Below are 19,416 nucleotides of genomic sequence, written 5' to 3' on the forward strand. Positions count from 1 at the left end.
TAAGCAAATGATATAATGAAGCATTAGAGGGATGTTGTACTTTACTTTTTTTGCTCTTCTCTCTTGTTACAAATACAAGTAGATATTGCAATGAGGCTTGAGAGATATTTTTTTGTGTTTCACTTTTTCACTCTCTCTACTTTCTTCAAGTGGATGTTCTGATGAAGCTTGAGATTATTCTTCTTTTCTTGAGCTCTTTTCTTTTTCACATAAATTGATTTGAGATATTTAGCTTTAATAGCTCAAAGAGATTTTCTTGCTCAACGAATGATGAGATATCTTCATATCTTCATATTTTCTCTCCCTTCATCATCTTCTTCATCTTTCTTCTTATCTTCTATTTATACACCTTGATGATATAGTCATTATGATGATGCTTGTCTTGAGATTTGATAATATGACTGTTTGACGAAGCTTGTTTTGAGATTTGTTCTTTTCTGGCTATTGGTGTAGGTGTCAGTCATAGCATAGTGTCTTTTGTTAGAGCAGACATGTTTTTCAGATCTTTTATCAAAAGTAGTTTTGACTTATCTTTTTGGCACAACTTTTGATGACTTGATCGGTCCTTCTTTTGCCTCACTTTTTTTCTTCCAACATTCATTTTGATACGTACAAGATAAGATTGATGAACGTTTGTAGCGATTGTCTTGCACAAGATAGAAACATGTATAACAAGTATGTCCCATTTCATTTACTTCAGTGTTTTTGAATGTTTTTATCATTTGTTTAGGATTTTGTGTTTTCTAATGTTTTTGTGTCTGTGAGATTAGGTTATATCGTTTAGTCTGCAAGAGTCTTCTTGGTTGGTGTTTTACTTATTGATTTCGTGATTTGTTTTGACATAAGTATTGTGTCACTATTTTCTAAGGGAAGAACATTCCATGAATGTCTTTCTTGTTACCTACTGCTGATTTGATTGGATTTTGATGTACAATCCATTCATCAAATATCACTTTTGTTGTTTTTTTTAACGTTGATCATTTAATGTTTGCTCAGAACAACAAAGTTCTTTTTGATTTTCTACTATTAAGGTAGCATTTGACAATTAAGATTTTGTCTTAAAGATACCGAGCGTTAAGTAAGACTTTATCGTTGGACAAAGTATTGTTTTAGCTCATGGTACCATTTAGGCAAGTAAACGTTTCTTGTGATTTTTGTCTATTCTTTAAACAGATAGTGTTTAGCTTTGTTTATGTTTTCTTTTGTATTTTTTAGTTCATTTTTTGTGCTTTTAATCTTGTAGTGGTTTTGTCAAAGACATCGTCTTGACGTTGCTTGTTTTCAAGAGCTAAACTGAATACCCTTTGGGTATGATAAGCTTTAAGCGTTTAACTTTAACTCTCGCTTTTAGGCATAACAATCGTTTAACACATCGTATGGATGTTTTGATATAGATGTTTTTCTATTTCCTAAGAACCTAAGTGTTTTTCTAAGGTTTTTTATGTTGGGGATTCAAGTTCTAAGTCTTGTGTAGGCTTTCTATGTTGGTGATTCATGTTCTAAGTCTTGTGTTTTCATCCTAGGTTGATTTCCTATTTTCTAGAGTCTTGAGTTTTCGTTTTATCCCGCTTTTCTCCTAAGTTCCTTAGCCTAGTTTGATTTTTCTGTGAATTTCTATGTTCGACGTTTTCGTAGACGGTCATCCACACCTTTTCTTCTTGGTGAATTTGGATATGTTCTTTCTATCTTATAGTTTTTGCCCTAGCATTTTAGACATTTTGTTTAGATACTTTGTTTCTACTCTACTATTTTGGTGAGGTTGTGATTTTTATTAAGCCTTTCTAGCTTATGGTTTTCTAACCTAGTGTTTTTCTATCTTCACCTAGGGTTAATGGTTTTCTAATTTAGGATGTTCTACCATAGTGTTTGGTGTTTGTTTTCTATCTTAAAGCTAGTTTTCTAACTTAGTGTTTTCTATCCTAGTGTTTGTTTTCTTATTTTCCTTCCTAGGGTTGCTTGGCTTCTTCCTAGGGTTTCTTGTCCTAGCAGTTTTGCCTAGTGTTTTTCTAGCTTAAAGTCAGTTCTTCGGTACAAAGACTTCTTCGTTTCATGTTGTTTAGTTAAACTTCAAAACTAAGGTTTCTATTAGACGAGCTTGTCTTGTAATGAGCTTGTCATATCCTGACAATCTCTCCTTTTTTATGTTTAATAAATACACGTGCTAGACGAGAAGTATTACTAGAAAAACAATATGTTCTACTACGAAGAGTTTTACTAGAGTGTGTATTTCTTTCCCCCTGTTTTGTTGCACTCTTAAATTTTATTATGTTTGTTAAGAGTTTTATGTTTTTGATTTTCTGTCTTTTAATGTTTTCATGCTTTCACACTGTTTTTGGGTTCCTATTACCATTTTTGTTTTAGTTCTTATTTGTTTATTTTTGTTATTTATCACCTAAGTTTAATATGATCTAAGAAAACAATTTCATACAAGTTATTCTAACAATCATTCAACAACGGATTATCATATTAAGCATCAAAACAAAATAACAACAAAACAAAAACAAAACAACAAAAAAATTCATTAACTTTACTCTAACACCTATCTCTACTAATAAAATATAATATATTAGGTTTAATATCCAATTTTGTCCCCAGTTTGGTTGACAAATCTCAATTTAGTCCCTCGTTAGAAAAGTGTTTGAAATGTGTCCTTACTTGTAAATTTGTGAGTCAAATTAATCCCTTCCGTTAAATATAACCAAACGGAGTTAATAGGATGATGATGTGATTGTAGTTAATGGTTACGTGTGAAAATATAATTGTGTGCGTGCTTACGTGTTGGTTAATTAGAGAAGAAAGGGTGGTGAGAACTCTCTCAACATCCCACTGTCTTACTCTACTATGGGGCACAAGAACATTTTGGCCTTAATTATTTTTATTCAACATCATAAATATTCCCCTCATTTTAAAAATTCATTTAGCTATTATACATTATTTAATGCAAATGTTAAATATGCATTCATCCTACTGGTCATGTTTTGGCATGAATTGAGAACTAAGCTAGGTTCTTCTCTATAGTTTTCAGACATCCTAACACGATTTTTGGATCCACACCCTCGGACCTAGTTACCTCGCATGTAGAATCATTTTTTCCTAGGCTCGTGTGAAATCAGACAAAAAAATTATATTGAGTTCTAGGTCACGATTTATGCAGACGCACCTGAGTAACACTTGTAGTGGTTCATTAATTCTCTCTGCCAAATTTCTGTCTTTTGGGGGTTTATGTTGCGTTCTGCAACATTACCAACAGATCTGTGTTGTTGTCTTTCTCAGTTCGTTCTGCGATTCCTTTGAGTTTCCTCACCACCCTCTTCTATCTCTGCCATTTCACTGCAACTCGGTCCTGGTCACCACCGATCGACCCCATGAGGGAGTTTTTTTGTAGTTGTCCATCCCATCAGCCCTAGGCCGCGTATCGGGCAATCTTCATCGCCGACATCAAATTCCGCGGGTCATGGGGCCTCATTTGGAAGCGCAATTCCTCGCGTAAGCCCGCCAGAAAATATCCCAGCAATTGATCATCCGTAATACGTTGCATGGACAACTCCTTTCTCTCGCGCATCAGACACGCACATCCACATTCTCTCTCTCGTTTCTCCATCTCGCAAAACCACATCTCATTCTTCCTCTCGAGGGTTCTTCACAGTAAGCCAGTTTTCTTCCTAGAATCTCCTTCTTCCTTCATTTCTTTGCTTCGTCTCAGCCATTACAAACCTTTCCACCGAACATCTGCATACAAACTTAGGGTTCCTTCATCATTCTCACTTTGCCTTTCGATTTCACCGATTGTTTTCCCTTTCTACCGTTTAATCCACTTTCCACCGAACAATCTAGCTTTCCCACCGTTCAATCTTGAGTTTGAACCGATTAATCGGTTCATTTTGAGTTTTCTAGGGTTCGTTCATGATTTTAGGGTTTTCTGCAATCGATTTCGATTCTTTCGAGTCAGCTCTCAATCTAGAGCTTCGTTTACATATCCGCTGCGTCTTCTCTCGTCGAGGAAGGCTCGAGGAGTTCAAATCGTGCTTCTATCGTCATCACCTCGGGCGTTCGTCCATCAAGTGGTATCATGAGCTAGGTTTCGTCCACGTCCACGCGTCAAAGGTAAGTATCGTGTTTCTGTTTCCTTCGTTGTTTGAGTTTTGTTTTCTTGATTCGCGTCTCTGTTTTTGTTTCAGTTTGATTCTATCTTGATTCTGAGTTGTTCTTCCATTTCCGCGTTGTTTCGATTAATATCACGTTATCTGTTTCGAATTTTATTATGTTCTTGCGTTGTTTCGCCTCTCTGTTGCGTTTTCTTCATTTACGTGTTGTTCATCATTTTCCCTTTAATGTCTTGATTTGTTTTTCTGATTTAAGTTGTTGCGAATCTTGTGTGTGTTTCGTGTTTTGATTCTCTTCATATCTGTTTAGGTTTCCAAGTTGTGTGTCCTGTGCTTGAGTCATTATTTTTGAGTCTTATTATCATTTTAATTCGGTGCAAGTTTTTTTTGTTTGAGTCATTTTATTTGAGCATCATATTCTGTCTTGTCTATAGTCATGTTAATTTGGTTATTTGTCTTTTAATTCAGTTGTAATATGTTCTTAAGGTTTTTGTTGCATGTTAGCTGTTTGATCAACATCAGCACACCATGAGCAATGACAAATTCATCAAGAGCTCGGGTGCTTAGTGTTTGACATGAGATGCAGCTTTGCATTGGTTCACAACACTTATTTGGTGTCTAATCTGTTTCTGGTTATTTTGTGCACTTGACTGAGAATTTGGCATTGAGATGCATCTGATTGATTGAGCCAGTACCATGTGCATACCATATAAGCAATGAATTGCTTTGGCAAAGCTTGGTTGCACTGAGAAAACTCCAATAAAGTCTCATTTGCAGTTGGCCGATCTGCATTGCTTTGCTTGAGTCTAGTTATTTTTTGTTTCAAATCTGGTTTAGCACATAGATCATTGCTAAACATCTTTCATTGTTGATTTAGTGTCTTGTTCAAGTTTGAGTTGCTGTTTCTGGTTCAATTTAAGTGTTCAAAGGTCATTTGATTCATTAAGTCAAAATTTGAGTGGAAGAGTTGCTTAATTTGAGTAAAAAATAGGACGGGATGGGTAGAAGGGCATATAAGAACCCTTATTGTTTGTTTCAGACAGTTGGACTCTTTGTTAGTTATATACAGGTCTTGCACCTGGTGAAGGAGGTTAAGCTCCTGGGTTTCTAAAGTGTATTCTTGATTCTTTGCTGGGAATACCATACACATTCTTTGCTATTTCTGATTGCTGCGATTACTAACGTGAGTTAGAGAGGGAGTGAGAGCTAGGGGTCTTACCTGGATTCCTAACACCTCTGGTTTAGAAAAATCATAAGAAGCTGATATAGTGGAGCATATCTGTCATCCTTCTCCAGTTGCCTAACTGCAAGCATGTCCAATAAATTTCACTACAACATGACAATCAATTTAGTGAATGCTCTTTCAGAACTTACAGCTGTCTATGGCAAAAATTTTATTAAAAACTGTGGGTGTACTAGAGTATAATTAATAATGATGACGGGATAATAGAAAGCAACCCAAAGGCAAACAGAAGTTCGATTTAATGATGACCTATAACAAGAAAAAGGCATCCTTTATCATCTTATGAGTTTTAGTACTAAGCAATAAATTACCATGTTTCACTGTTTGATACCTCTATGTCTAATTATATCAGGTTAATTTTTATTTCTTCTTGTTTATGACGATAATTGAGTATCACCCTTTAAACAAGGAAATAATGTCCCAATATCTATAAATTACCTGAGAAAAACAATAGCCACAGCCCAGGCCCAGCCCAAATGCAATGAGACCGAACCTGTAAAGCTAACCAACCTGAATGCCATCCTCTCATCCACATTCACATGCGATTATGTTTGTCTCACTCTCCACCATGCTGTCTTCTCGTTTGTTTCCCTTGCTTTCAGGAATGGAAAAGTTTCAGAGTATAAATTCTTGGTAGGTTAGACATTAGTGACAAATCTGTTTATGTTTCAATATTTGATATAGGGATTGCTGTTTGTGGACTCTTTTTTCTTATTTCTATTTGGAATTTCAGAGGGGAAAAGTTCCAGACTATAAATTCTTGGTAGTTTAGTCATCAATCATAACATCAGTTTATTTTTCAAAATTTTTGCTTGTGGACACTCTTTTGCTATTTTTATTTGGAATTTAGTTCATGAATAGGAAAGTTTCAGATTGTAAATTCTGAGTCGTTTAGTCATTAGAGGTGACATTGTTTTTTTTTTTTTAAATTGATCTTGTGGTAGGTATTGTTGCTTGCAGACTTTTTTTTCTTACTTTTATTCCAAATTTGTTTCAGGAATGAGAAAATTTCAGGTTATTGTTGATGAGCTCAATTGTTCTCTGCAAACTTACTTGAATGTGCGGGTTTTATCAATCTGTGTTACAAGTGTACAACCATAAACACTTTGAAACCTAACACACCAACTAAAATGTTGTCTAAAAGAAAGCCCCTTTACAGATTCCCGTTCATTCCTGTGTCTGTCCTTGTCATATGCCTCTCCTTCTTGTTGTTGTTCTATTACTATGCGAAACCTAGTTCTCAGATCTCTAGATTTTCCAATATTTCAACATCTCATACCCCTCAATGCTCCAGCCAAGCCCTTACCTTAGGGGAGAAATTCATGTGGTATGCACCTCACAGTGGGTTCAGCAACCAACTTTCAGAGTTCAAGAATGCTATTCTAATGGCTGGTATACTGAATCGAACTTTGGTGGTTCCTCCTATTATGGATCACCATGCTATTGCTTTAGGTAGCTGTCCAAAGTTTCGGGTTGTAGATCCAAAGGATATTCGGATATCTGTTTGGGATCATGTGATTGAGCTTGTCCAAAGTCGAAGGTTAGTAAGTTTTTTTCACACTGCAACTATTGATTTGTGATTTTCTGGGTTTTAAATAGAGCTGTTATAGTTATGTAACAATGCAGAGTACACCTGGCCTTGTACAAGCACTGCTGTAGCAGATCAGTTTAGTGTAGTGGACCAAATTGCAGTTGTAAACTATTGAATAAACACAGAAATCATAAAGACATATTATTGAGTGAGAAGGCTTACCTCTCCTCTTACATTAGCATTACATTTATAGGGAAAGAAAGTAACTACCCATTTCCTTTCCAACTCACTTTAGTTGGAACACAACTCACACACACACAGCTCATGCTTGACAGCACACACAGAGCTCACACTAATCATTCTAACAATAATTCTAACACTCCCCCTCAAGCTGGAGCATACAAATTGTATGTACCAAGCTTGGAACCAATAAATTCAATTCTAGGTCCTCTTAAGGACTTAGTTAACATATCTGCAAGTTGATCATTTGACCCAACAAACTCAGTACAAATTTCTTTGGACAACAATTTTTCCCTAACAAAATGGCAGTCAATCTCTATATGTTTGGTCCTCTCGTGAAACACTGGGTTTGATGCAATGTGGAGAGCAGCTTGATTATCGCAATACATCTTCATGGTTTGAATGTTACAGAAGTTGAGCTCTTGAAGAAATTGCTTCACCCATATAAGTTCACTTGTTAGTGATGCCATAGCCCTATATTCAGCTTCAGCTGTTGATCGGGCTACTACATTTTGTTTCTTACTTTTCCATGAAATGATATTTCCCCCAAGGAGAACACAATATCCAGTAGTAGACCGTCTATCAATAGGCGAACCTGCCCAATCTGCATCACAGTATCCAGAGACTTGAATGCTTCCTTTATCTTCATATAACAACCCTTGTCCAGGAGCCTTTTTTAGGTATCTTAGAATACGAATGATAGCATTCCAATGGCCAAGACATGGAGCCTGCATGAATTGACTGACCACTCCAACTGCAAAAGATAGGTCCGGTCTTGTAATAGTGAGATAAATCAGTTTTCCAACAAGTCTTCTGTATCTTTCTGGATCGGAGAACAAATCACCTTCGCTTGAAGCTAATTTTTGATTTGGGTCCATAGGACTGTCTATTGGTCTACAATCAATCATTCCTGTCTCATGTAATATATCAAGAGCATATTTCCTCTGAGAGACTACAATTCCATCTTTTGACCGAGCTACTTCAATGCCCAAGAAGTATTTGAGGCTTCCAAGATCTTTGGTTTGGAAATGTTTGCATAAGTGTTTCTTCAGTTGAGATATTCCAACAACATCATCTCCTGTGATGACTATATCATCAACATATACTATTAGATAAACACATTTCCCAAGAGATGTAGTACAATAAAAAACTGAATGATCTGCTTCACTTCGTTTCAAGCCAAATTGTTGAACAATAGAGCTAAACTTTCCAAACCAAGCACGTGGTGATTGCTTGAGACCATATAGAGAGCGATGCAATTTGCATACCATTCCACACTCCCCCTGAGCAACAAACCCTGGAGGTTGCTCCATATAAACCACGTCCTCAAGATCACCATGAAGGAAGGCATTTTTTATATCGAGTTGATGAAGTGGCCAGTGACGAATTGCTGCCATTGCAAAGAATAGACGAATAGTAGTCATCTTGGCCACAGGAGAGAAGGTCTCACAATAATCAATGCCATAAACTTGAGTGTATCCTTTGGCAACTAAACGAGCTTTGAGACGATCAATGTTGCCTTTTGAATCAACTTTAACTGTATACACCCATCGACAACCAACTGCCTTTTTACCCTGTGGAAGAGGTACCAACTCCCAAGTTTTATTTTGTTCGAGAGCTCGGATTTCTTCAATCATTGCCTCTCGCCAACCAGGATGAGCAAGTGCTTCTTCCATATTTTTAGGTATATCTACTGAAGACACTGAAGATATAAGTGCACAATAGGAAGGAGATAATCTGTGATAACTAAGAAAGTTATAGATTGGGTGTGGGTTGCGAGTGGAACGAGTACCTTTCCGAAGAGCAATGGGCCAACCTGAATCATCTTCGGGAGTCGTGGGAGTAAGTGACGGTGAGGAAGAATCGGAAGGAGAGGATTCACCATTTTCTGGATGTTCTACCTGTGTAACATTGGGAGATGATGGTTCAGGGGAATCGGGACGCTGAGTTGTAGACACATGAGGAATATTTGACTCAATAATGGGAAGAGGAAGGACCTGTTGGATACCCTCAATCTCTTGGTCAGATGAAGTGAAGTAGGGAGTTTGTTCAAAAAAGGTAACATTTGCAGACATAAAGTACTTCTTAGTTTCAGGAGAGTAACACCTATAACCTTTTTGAAGCCGTGAATATCCCAAGAAGACACATTTGATTGCACGAGCAGAAAGTTTATCTAGTCCAGGAGACATGTCATGAACAAAACATACGCAACCAAAGATGCGAGGAGAGGTGTGAAAGAGAGGTTGGTTGGGAAAAAGAATGGAAAAAGGAGTTTTATGATTAAGAGAAGAAGAGGGCATCCTATTAATAAGATAACATGCAGTGAGAATGGCATCGCCCCAGTGATGAGTGGGAATATGGGCACTCAGCAGAAGAGTACGGGCAGTTTCAATCAAGTGTCGGTTTTTTCTTTCTGCTATACCATTTTGTTGTGGTGTATGAGGACAAGTAGACTGATGTAGTATACCATGAGAGCTTAAAACTGCATAGAAATTGGAAGAGAAGTATTCTTTGGCATTGTCACTTCTTAGAATTTTGATAACTTGGCCAAATTGATTTTTGATTTCATTTAGAAAGGAGGTAAAGATGGATAACAATTCAGAACGATCTTTCATAAGATAAACCCAAGTACATCTTGAATATTCATCAATGAAAGTAACAAAATACCGAAAACCAAAGGACGAGACACGACTAGGTCCCCAAATATCAGAATGGATAATGGAAAAACTAGAATCACACGTTGTTTGTGACTTTTTAGGAAAGGAAGACCGAACGTGTTTTCCAAGTTGACATGACTCACATTCTAAACTATTGACATTACCAAGTTCAGGAAACATTTTTTTTAATTTTAACAAATGAGGATGACCAAACCGATCGTGTAATAGTTTAGGAGTAGGAGCTGCAACACATGACACATGGGGATGAGATCCAAAATGGTATAATCCTCCTGCTTCATATCCTTCTCCAATCCGTTTCCCTGTCCCACGCTCCTGTATAACAAAGGAGTTGTTATCAAAGGTTATTGAACAATTCAATGATTTGGTTAACTGACTCAAGGAAATCAAATTGAAAGGACAGTTAGGAACAAATAGAACCGATTGGAGATTTAAGGATGGAGACAGGGAGACATGACCAATGCCCTTTGATGAGACTTTTGAACCATTTGCAAGGGTTATTAAATGAGATTTTTCTTGAAAAGAAAGGGTTGAGAACAAAGAGGTATTACCGGAGATATGATCAGAAGCACCCGAATCAATTACCCATGAAGTTTGATCTTTGGGAGATTGAGAAATGCACGCTGTACTTGAAGATGTTTGTGCCATGCTATTGGATTTTAACCGTAGGTACTCCTGATATTCATCTTCAGTAAATTTTGAATCTGAAGGGTTAGACTGAGAGATATTAGCGGTTTTTGGAGGAAAACCATGCAATAAGTAGCAATTCTCTTGGGTATGACCCATCCTTTTGCAATATGTACACGGACCTCGCCCTCGACCTCCACGTCCTCCACGTCCTCCTCCTCTAGTACCGCGTCCTCTTCCGCGGGCAATAATCATGGCAGATTGCTCTACTGCCCCAAAAGTTTCTTGAGGGTGTGGCATCGGAACCCGAAGAAGACGTGTGGTCAAGGATTCCATGGAGGGAACTTCATGACTGGTGAGAAGTTGATCTCGGATATGAGCAAGGTCGGGATGCAGAGCTCGTAGAATCATTACCATATAATACTTGTCTAACCTTGTTTTGATATCTTCAGAAGATCCTGCTTCTAAAAACATCCGCAATTCTTCAGTAGCGGATTGGGCTTCAGCCATAAAGGATACCATATCATGATTCTCCATTTTAAGGGATGCAAGTTTATTCGCCGTGTCATACAGACGTTGAATGTCATTGGCATAAATGCTTTGAGCTTTCTTCCAAAAAGAGTAACATGTCTTGAAAGCTCTAAGGGATATGAAGATTTGTGGTTCTACGGATTGCCACAACAAAGCACACAGTTGGAAATCTGCTTGTTTCCATTGATCTGCTTTTTCAGCTGGTACGTGTGTTCCATCTTGCTCAAGATGATCATAACATCCGTGGCCAAGAAACCACATTTCAACAGCAGCGGACCAAGATAAATAATTTTTCCCATTCAGTTTTTCAGAAGTGATATTGGGACTTCCTGACAATGAGATAATGCTGCCAGTTGCCATTGTACGGTGTCTATAATCTCAACTCTAAAAAAAAAGAAAGCAGCAATGCAGTGAGAAAGAGAAAATGAAGCCTTTTGTATACCCAACTCAGAAATGGCTGTAATGGCTGCTATGGAGGGACAGAACAGAGAGAGGAAGGTCCGGCGAGTCGATTGGAAGCAGCACGAAGTGATTCCGACGTCGGCACGGCGGCGCGTGAACAGTACGCGCCCAAGCTCAGCCGGAGAAAGGTGGCGCGTGGAGGCGCGTGGAGAGGACGCTTGGACTGATTCCGGCGGGGTTATCTGTCGCTCGGAGAGGCGCTCCAGATCTGCTGGTCGCCGGACGAAACTGGGTTGACCGACGGCGGCGGACGGCGGCGGACGGCGGTGGACGGCGGCGGACGGCGGCGGATGGCGGCGGACGGCAGAGAAAGATGGCGATATGTGGTGATGGGTGTGCCAAGCAGTGAATAAAGTTTGAGAGAAAAAAAAAGAGGTTGATATATGATTATGGTAGATGATGAGTGATAATGGTGGAGCTATATCTGATAGCTCAACTGAGGAAAGAAAAAACCAGAGCGGGATCGACCCGCTCTGATACCATATTGAATAAACACAGAAATCATAAAGACATATTATTGAGTGAGAAGGCTTACCTCTCCTCTTACATTAGCATTACATTTATAGGGAAAGAAAGTAACTACCCATTTCCTTTCCAACTCACTTTAGTTGGAACACAACTCACACACACACAGCTCATGCTTGACAGCACACACACAGCTCACACTAATCATTCTAACAATAATTCTAACATAAACAATCCTTGTTGCTACACTGTTGATTCTAAAAAAGGTTCCTATAAACAAGTATATAAGGGCTTTCGCCGTTGTAAAAAATTATTTTTACAAGAATTAGGAATTTCAAATCTGTCAAAGAGATTTGGGATTATCTCAAGAAAGAATACTTTGGCTGTGAAAGAACCAAAGACATGCAACCGTCCAACTTTGCTAGAGAATTCAAGATGCAAAGCATCAAGGAGACAAAAACAATTAAAAGCTATGCTGATTGGTTGATGAGTATAGCAAATAAAGAGCAACTTGTTGGGAAGCCCTTTCTAGATGAAAAAATTCTTCAAAAAATTTTGGTTACTGTTCCAAAAAAAATGAGTAAAAATCTCAGCTTTGGAGGAGGAAAAAGACTGGTCAACTATCACCTTAGAAGAATTGGTAAATGCTTTACAAGTTCAGGAGCAAAGAAGAATGACGAGACAAACGTGTTTTTCACGTAAAAGCACAATTCTAGAGGTGCAAAAGACAAGAACAATAAATGGAAGAACGAAAAGAAAGAAGGCTCCAACAATGATCAAGGTGAGAACTTTCCCCTTGCTCACATTGCAAAAAGACAAATCATCCAAAGGAAAAATGTTGGTGGAGGCCAAATGTCAAGTATAGAAAATACGATGATTTGGGACATGTAGACAAAATATGAAAGTCTAAATCATAAGAGGCATAGGGTGACTTTGGAGGACTAAGAAGATGAGCAACTCTTTGTTGCAACATGTTTGGTTACAGTCAACACTTCTAGTGACTCATGTTTAATAGAGAGTGGTTGAACAAACCATATGACCAACGACTAGAAGCTTTTTAGAGAGCTTGACAAAGCCATCATCTCTAAAGTGCAAATTGGTAATGGTGATTTCATCTCAATTAAAATGAAATGGACTATAGCTATTGAAAGCTTGTTAGGTTTGAAGTATATCTCTAATTTTTTTATATGTGCTTAACATTGACCAAAATTTGCTGAGTGTTGCACAACTTGTGGAGAAAGGCTTCAAAGTCATATTTGAAGATAATTGGTGTTTGATCAAAGATGCACACAAGGCAAAGATGTGTTCAGAGTGAAGATGAGGTCTAAAATCTATGCTTTAAATCTAATGAAGGAGAAGCAAATAGATTTTTCAAGCACAATCACCAATGTTGATCTATGGCATAAAACACTTGGACATTTTCATCTTACAGGAATGTTATACATGCAAAAACATGTATTGGCCAAAGATGTCTTAATGATTGAAGACAAGTTGGCAGATTGCATGGCTTGCCAATTTGTTAGCTAGTCAGAAAACCATTTCTTCAAACCACTTGGAAAGCAACTCAAAGGCTATTAACTAGAGCTTTGAACAAAAAAGGCTCCATTTGAAGGCTAAGTTGGATACAAACCAAATTACAAAATTTGAGAGTTTTTTGTTGTGGTTGTTTTATCTGTTGTTCCACATGTTAAAAGGGACAAACCTGACAAAAAGGCTAAACCCAAAATTTTCGTTGGATATAGTAGCACGTCTAAATCTTACAAAATTTCCCAACCACAAAATGGAAAAATTCTTATGACTAAGATGTAAAGTTCATGGAAGATCATCAATGAATTTGGGAGGAGATAGTAAGAAAACATCTTCCATAAACACCACAACTATTTGATAAAATTGTTGAAATTCTTGTTGTTGGGAATCCAAGTGAGTCTAAGTCCCACATTAGATAGAAATGAGAAAGTCGAGCACCATATAAAGGTGAAGACCCATTAACCCATTGACTTAAGGTTTTGGGTATAGAGTGGTGTCAATCCCTTATGTAGTTGAGCTCAAGTCTCATTGGTGATGTATCTCCCAATGAACCTCCTCCTTGATAGACCTAACAAGTAGTATTAAAGCCATGGTTAGTCTTGGTGACTGGCTCAGATGAGTACAATATGGACCTTGTATTGAAAGTCTTCTTGGCAAGGGTTCCAGGTAAGCATGCCTAGTTAAGATGAACGAAAGTATGAAAGGGGTATCGTGGTTGGGAATGCTTCTATTGGAGGGGGAGTATACCAATGTGGAAGGGACTCACCATTGAGGGGGAAATTTGTTGAGAATCCAAGTGAGTCTAATTCCACATTGGGTAGAAATGAGAAAGTGGAGCACCACATAAAGGTGAAGGGACCCATTGTCTTAAGGTTTTGGGTAGAAAGTAGTGTTAATCCCTTTTGTGGTTGGACTCAAGTCTCATTGATATTGTATCTCCTAGTGAACCTTCTCTTCGATAAACCTAACACTTGTCACAAGGACAAGATCTCTATTTGATATTTATCAAAGGTGTAATGTTACTACCTTAGAGCCTACCAAATTTGAAGAAGTTGAAAAAGATGAGAAGTGGATTAATGCTACGAAGGAAGAAATAAATATGATTGAAAAAAACGACACTTGAGAGTTATTGGATTGACGTCAACACAAACAACCCATTGGGGTGAAATGGGTTTATAGAACTAAACTAAATGCAAATGGTTGTATAAATAAATACAAGGAAAGATTATATGCTCAACTGTTTGTAGTAGATTTTTCATAAACGTTTGCTCCCATTGAATGCCTTGATGGAATCAGAATGTTGCTTGCCCTGGCTGCACACAAAGGTCGGAAAATTTACCATTTAGATGTAAAATCACCATTTTTAAACGGTGTTTACAAGAGGAGATTGTTGTGGAGCTACCAAAGGCGTTTCAAGTCAAGGAACAAGAAGACAAGGTTTACAAGCTAAAGAAAGCCTTGTATGATCTTAAGAAGCTCCAAGGGTGGCTTGGTATGACATAATTGATGATTATCTTAAAACTTGGATTTATTAAAAGTGCAAGTGAAGCTACATTATATGTGACGAAGATAGGAGCAAGAAAAAGATGAATTCTTTAATATATCAAAAAATATGTACAAGAAATGCTGAAGAAGAAGTTCTGCATGGAGAATTGCTAGAGTCAGATTTGTTGGAATTATTCCTAGAATAACCAGAACATAGATATTCTTTATTTAATTTGTTTTAGTTCAGTTGCTTTGTTTTTATATTCGGTTGTTTAGATTATTCTGGTCGGAGATCTTGAGGAAAGTTAAGGTTGTGGTCTTAGAGGTATAATATTAATCGCTTTGCATCCATCCGATACGTTAACCATAGTTATACTTACCAAGCCCTCCTTTTCTTTTTGTATGATTTGTTTAGAATACTTGTTTTAGCATTATAAACATTATTAATGCTCATATTCCCATCAAGATAAATTGCTCCCCTTACCCTATTCCTGCCTATATTTGTTATAAGAAATGATGTCTCTCTTAACAGTGGGACCTGGGAAAAATGGTGATATTTTAAGCTATTTCCATGACAATCAGATACTGACCACTTCGTTCTTTACAATTCCATGATTTTCACGTTGCAAAAATGTTTCTAGCAGTTGTTGGCTGGTTTCATATGTGATTGCTAACAAAGTTTCCTATTATATCATAATAATAACATTGACTGTAACAACGGAAGAAAAATTTAAGGGCATGAATGCCTTTCTTGCATAGTTTTCTGTATTGTTGAAATTTTATATCTGAGATCGAATTTCACTTTCTGTGTAAATTAATCAGTCATTGTTCTTGCAGGTATATATCCATTGCTGAAATTGTTGACATCACATCATTAGTTTCTTCCTCTCTTGTTCGAGTGATTGATCTTAGGGATTTTGTGTCCATATGGTGTGGCATCAGCTTAGATTTGGCTTGCGTAACAGATACAAAGTTGCATTCCTCTGTTTCTAAAAGCCTTAACCAATGTGGATCTCTGCTAGCTGGGCTCCATGGTAGTATTGAAAAGTGTATATATGCTGTCAATGAGGATTGCAGAACTACAGTATGGACTTACAATGAAGATGGGCTTGGAGATGGTATGTTAGATTCATTTCAACCCGATGAAAAACTGAAGCAGAAAAAGAAAATATCATATGTTAGAAGACGGAGGGATGTATTTAAGACTCTAGGACCTGATTCTGAAGCTGAATCAGCCTCACTGCTGGCATTTGGAACCCTTTTCTCTGCCACATACAAAGGTTCTGAACTATATGTGGATATCCGTGAGTCTAATCAGAATCAGAGATTTCTATCTCTGAAGGAGAAGACTAAACTTCTTTCCTTTGTCCCAGAAATTTTGATAGCTGGAAAGGAGTTTTCTAAACAAAGCATAAGGGCTCCATTTCTTTGCGCACAACTTAGATTGTTGGATGGGCAGTTTAAGAATCATCAAAAGGCTACATTTCAAGGATTAAGGCAAAAACTAGAATCTTTAAGGAAGGAAGGCCCTCTACCAATTCATATTTTTATAATGACTGATCTTCCTGGAGATAATTGGACTAATACTTATTTAGGTGATTTAGTTAGTGAGAATCACAAGTATAAGCTATACTTTTTGAAAGCGAATGATAAGCTGATTAAGCGAGCAGCTATAAAACTCATGACAGCTGGTCATGGGCAGAGGTTCCTATCAAATTCATATAGTACAATTGGTAAAAAATATTGTTCCAGTCAGAGATTGCCAGATTTACTTCTTTATGTTGAGCAGACTGTATGCAGCTGCGCATCTCTAGGTTTTGTTGGAACACCTGGGTCCACAATTGCAGAAAACATAGAACTCATGAGAAAATTTAGCTCAAGTTCTCAGAGATGTTGATGGTTTTGTGGAAAAGCAGTTAATGCTGATAGGGGTTTTAGGATTGATGGGGTGGGAGTTCAATCATGTTTGTAGTAGAAGATGGTTGAATACGCCATGTTCTGAGATATCCTTTCCTCAAATTTTGATGATTCGTCAGCTTTGCGAGGCAACAGTCATTTTTAGGAGATTGACACTCTACAGTCAAGAGCATTGTTGTTATTTTAGGTATGAACTCTGGTGCTCGTGTTTTTTCCCCAAAGGTTAAGGAGTGTTATTTTATTGCCTAATTAAAAGAACATTTTTTTCCTATAACAGTAGTAATTTCTTCACAAAGCATTATCGGAAAGCACCTCACAATTTCTTTTTACCAAAAACTGAAAGCGTTAACCTTTCCAAGCATACTCTCTTGATGCCAACTGCACTCCTGTTTTTTTTTTCACATAATTAGTTAATTCAGAGCGACCATTATTGTTTGATATACCCATAACCAGAAGTATGGATGAACGAGGAAAAAGTAATTTAAACCATGAAATAAATTAGCATTTCATGAGATTTCTGTTAACCTTGTTAATTTTACATGCTTTCTCTCTCCTACTGAATAAAATTTTACATGCTTTTACATTTAAACTTGCTTTGTTTCTTGCTTCCACTTTGTACCTTGTTTTACTTTTAACATAAGGCAGTGTACTAAATTGTCGTTGTTTGGATCATAACATGTTCTTTTGCCTCCCCAACTAGCCCACCCACTTTTCCCCCTTCTGTCTTGAGTTGGAGTGGAGCTGGTGTCACCTTGTTTATGACTCTACAATGGCTCCAATGCCTGAGACACTACACGTTAAGCTGCAGTGAGCTTGAGGCGTGCTGATTTACAAAAGTATGAATGTGTAGTTCCTTCTGAATTATAAAATACTGACTGAGGATTGAGGATTTGTTTGGATACTGAATTTTCTTTCTCCTTTCCTTCTACATAGATCTCGAGTGTTGTGGAATATGGTTTGGTTTGAAGCAAACGATGCCAGTTTCCACCAATTAGATCTCAATGTACAAATGTTTCAATACTCTGTGTTTATGTCTTCATTACACTAGAAAAATATATCAATAAAAGAAGAGAAAAATAAACGTTAACGATACACAAATTTAACTTGGTTCAACGTACAAATATCTAATTATTGAATGTTTACATATGTTAGAGTTGATTTAAAAAATAATAAAAATATTTAATAAAAAATAAAATTAATCTATCTTTAATGATTTAAAATTAAGAAAAATATAAAAAATAGTAATAAAAAAGTTAAAAAAATAAAAGAATTAAAAGAAAATAACAAATTAACACATGACATACACAATTAATCTATCTTTAATGATTTAGATAACGTCATAAAAAAATCAAATTAAACATAGATTGAACACTCAAAGAAAATGAGTCTCAATAAAATGGACATCTAATACAAAATAGTATTAAACCTTCTCATATAGATTAAACCACAAAATGTTTTTAACTGTTTTTAGGGTTTTCAATATTATAATAAATTAAAATATTTTACATTTAATTAAGTGTATTTTTGCAATAAATGAGAAGTGTCTTTAATAATTTAACCTGGGTCATATCTGATATTTTAAAAAGATAATAACAATTAGGATAATCAATAGTGTGTGTCTATGTCTTCATTACACTAGAAAATATATCAATAAAAGAATAGAAAAATAAACGACACATAAATTTAACTTGGTTCAACGTACAAATTATTGAATGCTTACATCTATTAGAGTTGATTTAAAAATAATAAAAATATAAATTTTACTAAAAATTTAATTTCAATTAAGAAAGAAAGAAAATTAGGACTAAATGGAATAAAATAAACAAAAATTGGGACTAAATTAAATAAAAATAAAAAATTTTGGACTGAACGGAAGACTGATACATGACACTAACATTAACACATGACATTAATACTCATTTGACATGTGACATTTACACTATTTTGACACGTGACACTAACATTGTCATGTGGCATAATATTAACTTGAGACGTAGACATATTTTTTTAAAATTAAGAAAAGAATAAAAAATTTAAAAAAATAAAAGAATTAAAAGAAAATCACAAATTAACACATGACATATGTAAGGACCGCACGTTTTTTTTAAAAGGAAGTGGTGGGGGAGGGGCTTCATGTCTAGCAATAGCAGCTGGTGGATTGTGAGTCATTCCACCTTGAAGTGCTCCAGCCACCAGGAATCATCATCATCATCTTCATAGTGGGCATGGCACTGAGGAGGGAAGGGAATGACTGAGGACCGTCTAGCTAGCACCATCCAGTGGAGTGCACAAATTTTCTTTCTCTTAAAGGGAAGAGCCCATTGATTCAAAAGGGGATTGGGTTCTGCAATTGTGGGGAGTGAAATCCTTGCTGCAAAAATCCGTGAGAAATGTGAAGTTGAGAGCTTCTGGAATTGCAAGGAGGCCAATGTGCTGCAAGTCTTGTGAAAATTGATTCAAGGTCTATAAAGGAAGTCTTCAAGAGGTAAGAGGAGCTAGATCTGTTTCTATAGATTGTAGGAATAATAAACTGTGTTTGAGATCTGTGATATTATGTTGTTTGATGAGAATCTGGGGAAAAAGGGGATGAAAATGGGGCTCTGGAAGTCT

At 36.7% G+C, this 19,416-nt stretch overlaps 2 protein-coding genes across 4 annotated transcripts; one reads left to right on the top strand and one right to left on the bottom strand.

The window, feature by feature from the left end:
* The first annotated feature begins 2,976 nt into the window (after positions 1-2,976).
* Positions 2,977-17,829, top strand: LOC148201446 (O-fucosyltransferase 30-like). 3 transcript variants are annotated; one of them, XR_015784613.1, is made up of 4 exons: positions 2,977-4,104; positions 6,344-6,886; positions 15,727-16,993; positions 17,507-17,829. XR_015784613.1 is itself a non-coding variant. In XM_088108204.1 (3 exons), exons 2-3 carry the CDS (start codon positions 6,477-6,479, stop codon positions 16,784-16,786), a joined length of 1,470 nt encoding a protein of 489 aa, XP_087964330.1. In that variant the 5' UTR covers positions 2,977-4,104; positions 6,344-6,476; the 3' UTR covers positions 16,787-17,330. The 3 variants fall into 3 exon arrangements, 2 of the variants coding, with proteins under 2 accessions (XP_087964330.1, XP_087964331.1); XM_088108204.1 differs by lacking the exon at positions 17,507-17,829 and having other exon boundaries at positions 15,727-17,330; XM_088108205.1 differs by lacking the exons at positions 2,977-4,104; positions 17,507-17,829 and adding an exon at positions 4,151-5,979 and having other exon boundaries at positions 15,727-17,330.
* LOC148201447 (uncharacterized) lies at positions 9,948-15,718 on the bottom strand. The gene is made up of 2 exons (XM_088108206.1): positions 10,344-15,718; positions 9,948-10,107 (listed from the first exon to the last, which is right to left on the bottom strand). The coding sequence occupies exons 1-2, from the start codon at positions 11,308-11,310 to the stop codon at positions 10,070-10,072; spliced, it is 1,005 nt and encodes a 334-aa protein (XP_087964332.1). The 5' UTR covers positions 11,311-15,718; the 3' UTR covers positions 9,948-10,069.
* Positions 17,830-19,416: the final 1,587 nt, after the last annotated feature.

The sequence above is a fragment of the Vigna umbellata genome, chromosome 3 (genome assembly GCF_029865625.1).
Source record: "Vigna umbellata cultivar VRB3 chromosome 3, Vumbellata_1.0, whole genome shotgun sequence".
NCBI lineage: Eukaryota > Viridiplantae > Streptophyta > Magnoliopsida > Fabales > Fabaceae > Vigna > Vigna umbellata.

Coding starts and splice junctions, on each gene's coding strand:
- LOC148201446 (XM_088108204.1), top strand. CDS start 6,477: ATGTTGTCTAAAAGAAAGCCCCTTTACAGATTCCCGTTCATTCCTGTG. Junction 6,887..15,726: donor GAGCTTGTCCAAAGTCGAAG/GTTAGTAAGTTT, acceptor TTGTTCTTGCAG/GTATATATCCATTGCTGAAA.
- LOC148201447 (XM_088108206.1), bottom strand. CDS start 11,310: ATGGCAACTGGCAGCATTATCTCATTGTCAGGAAGTCCCAATATCACT. Junction 10,108..10,343: donor TGCTTCTGATCATATCTCCG/GTAATACCTCTT, acceptor TTTGTTATACAG/GAGCGTGGGACAGGGAAACG.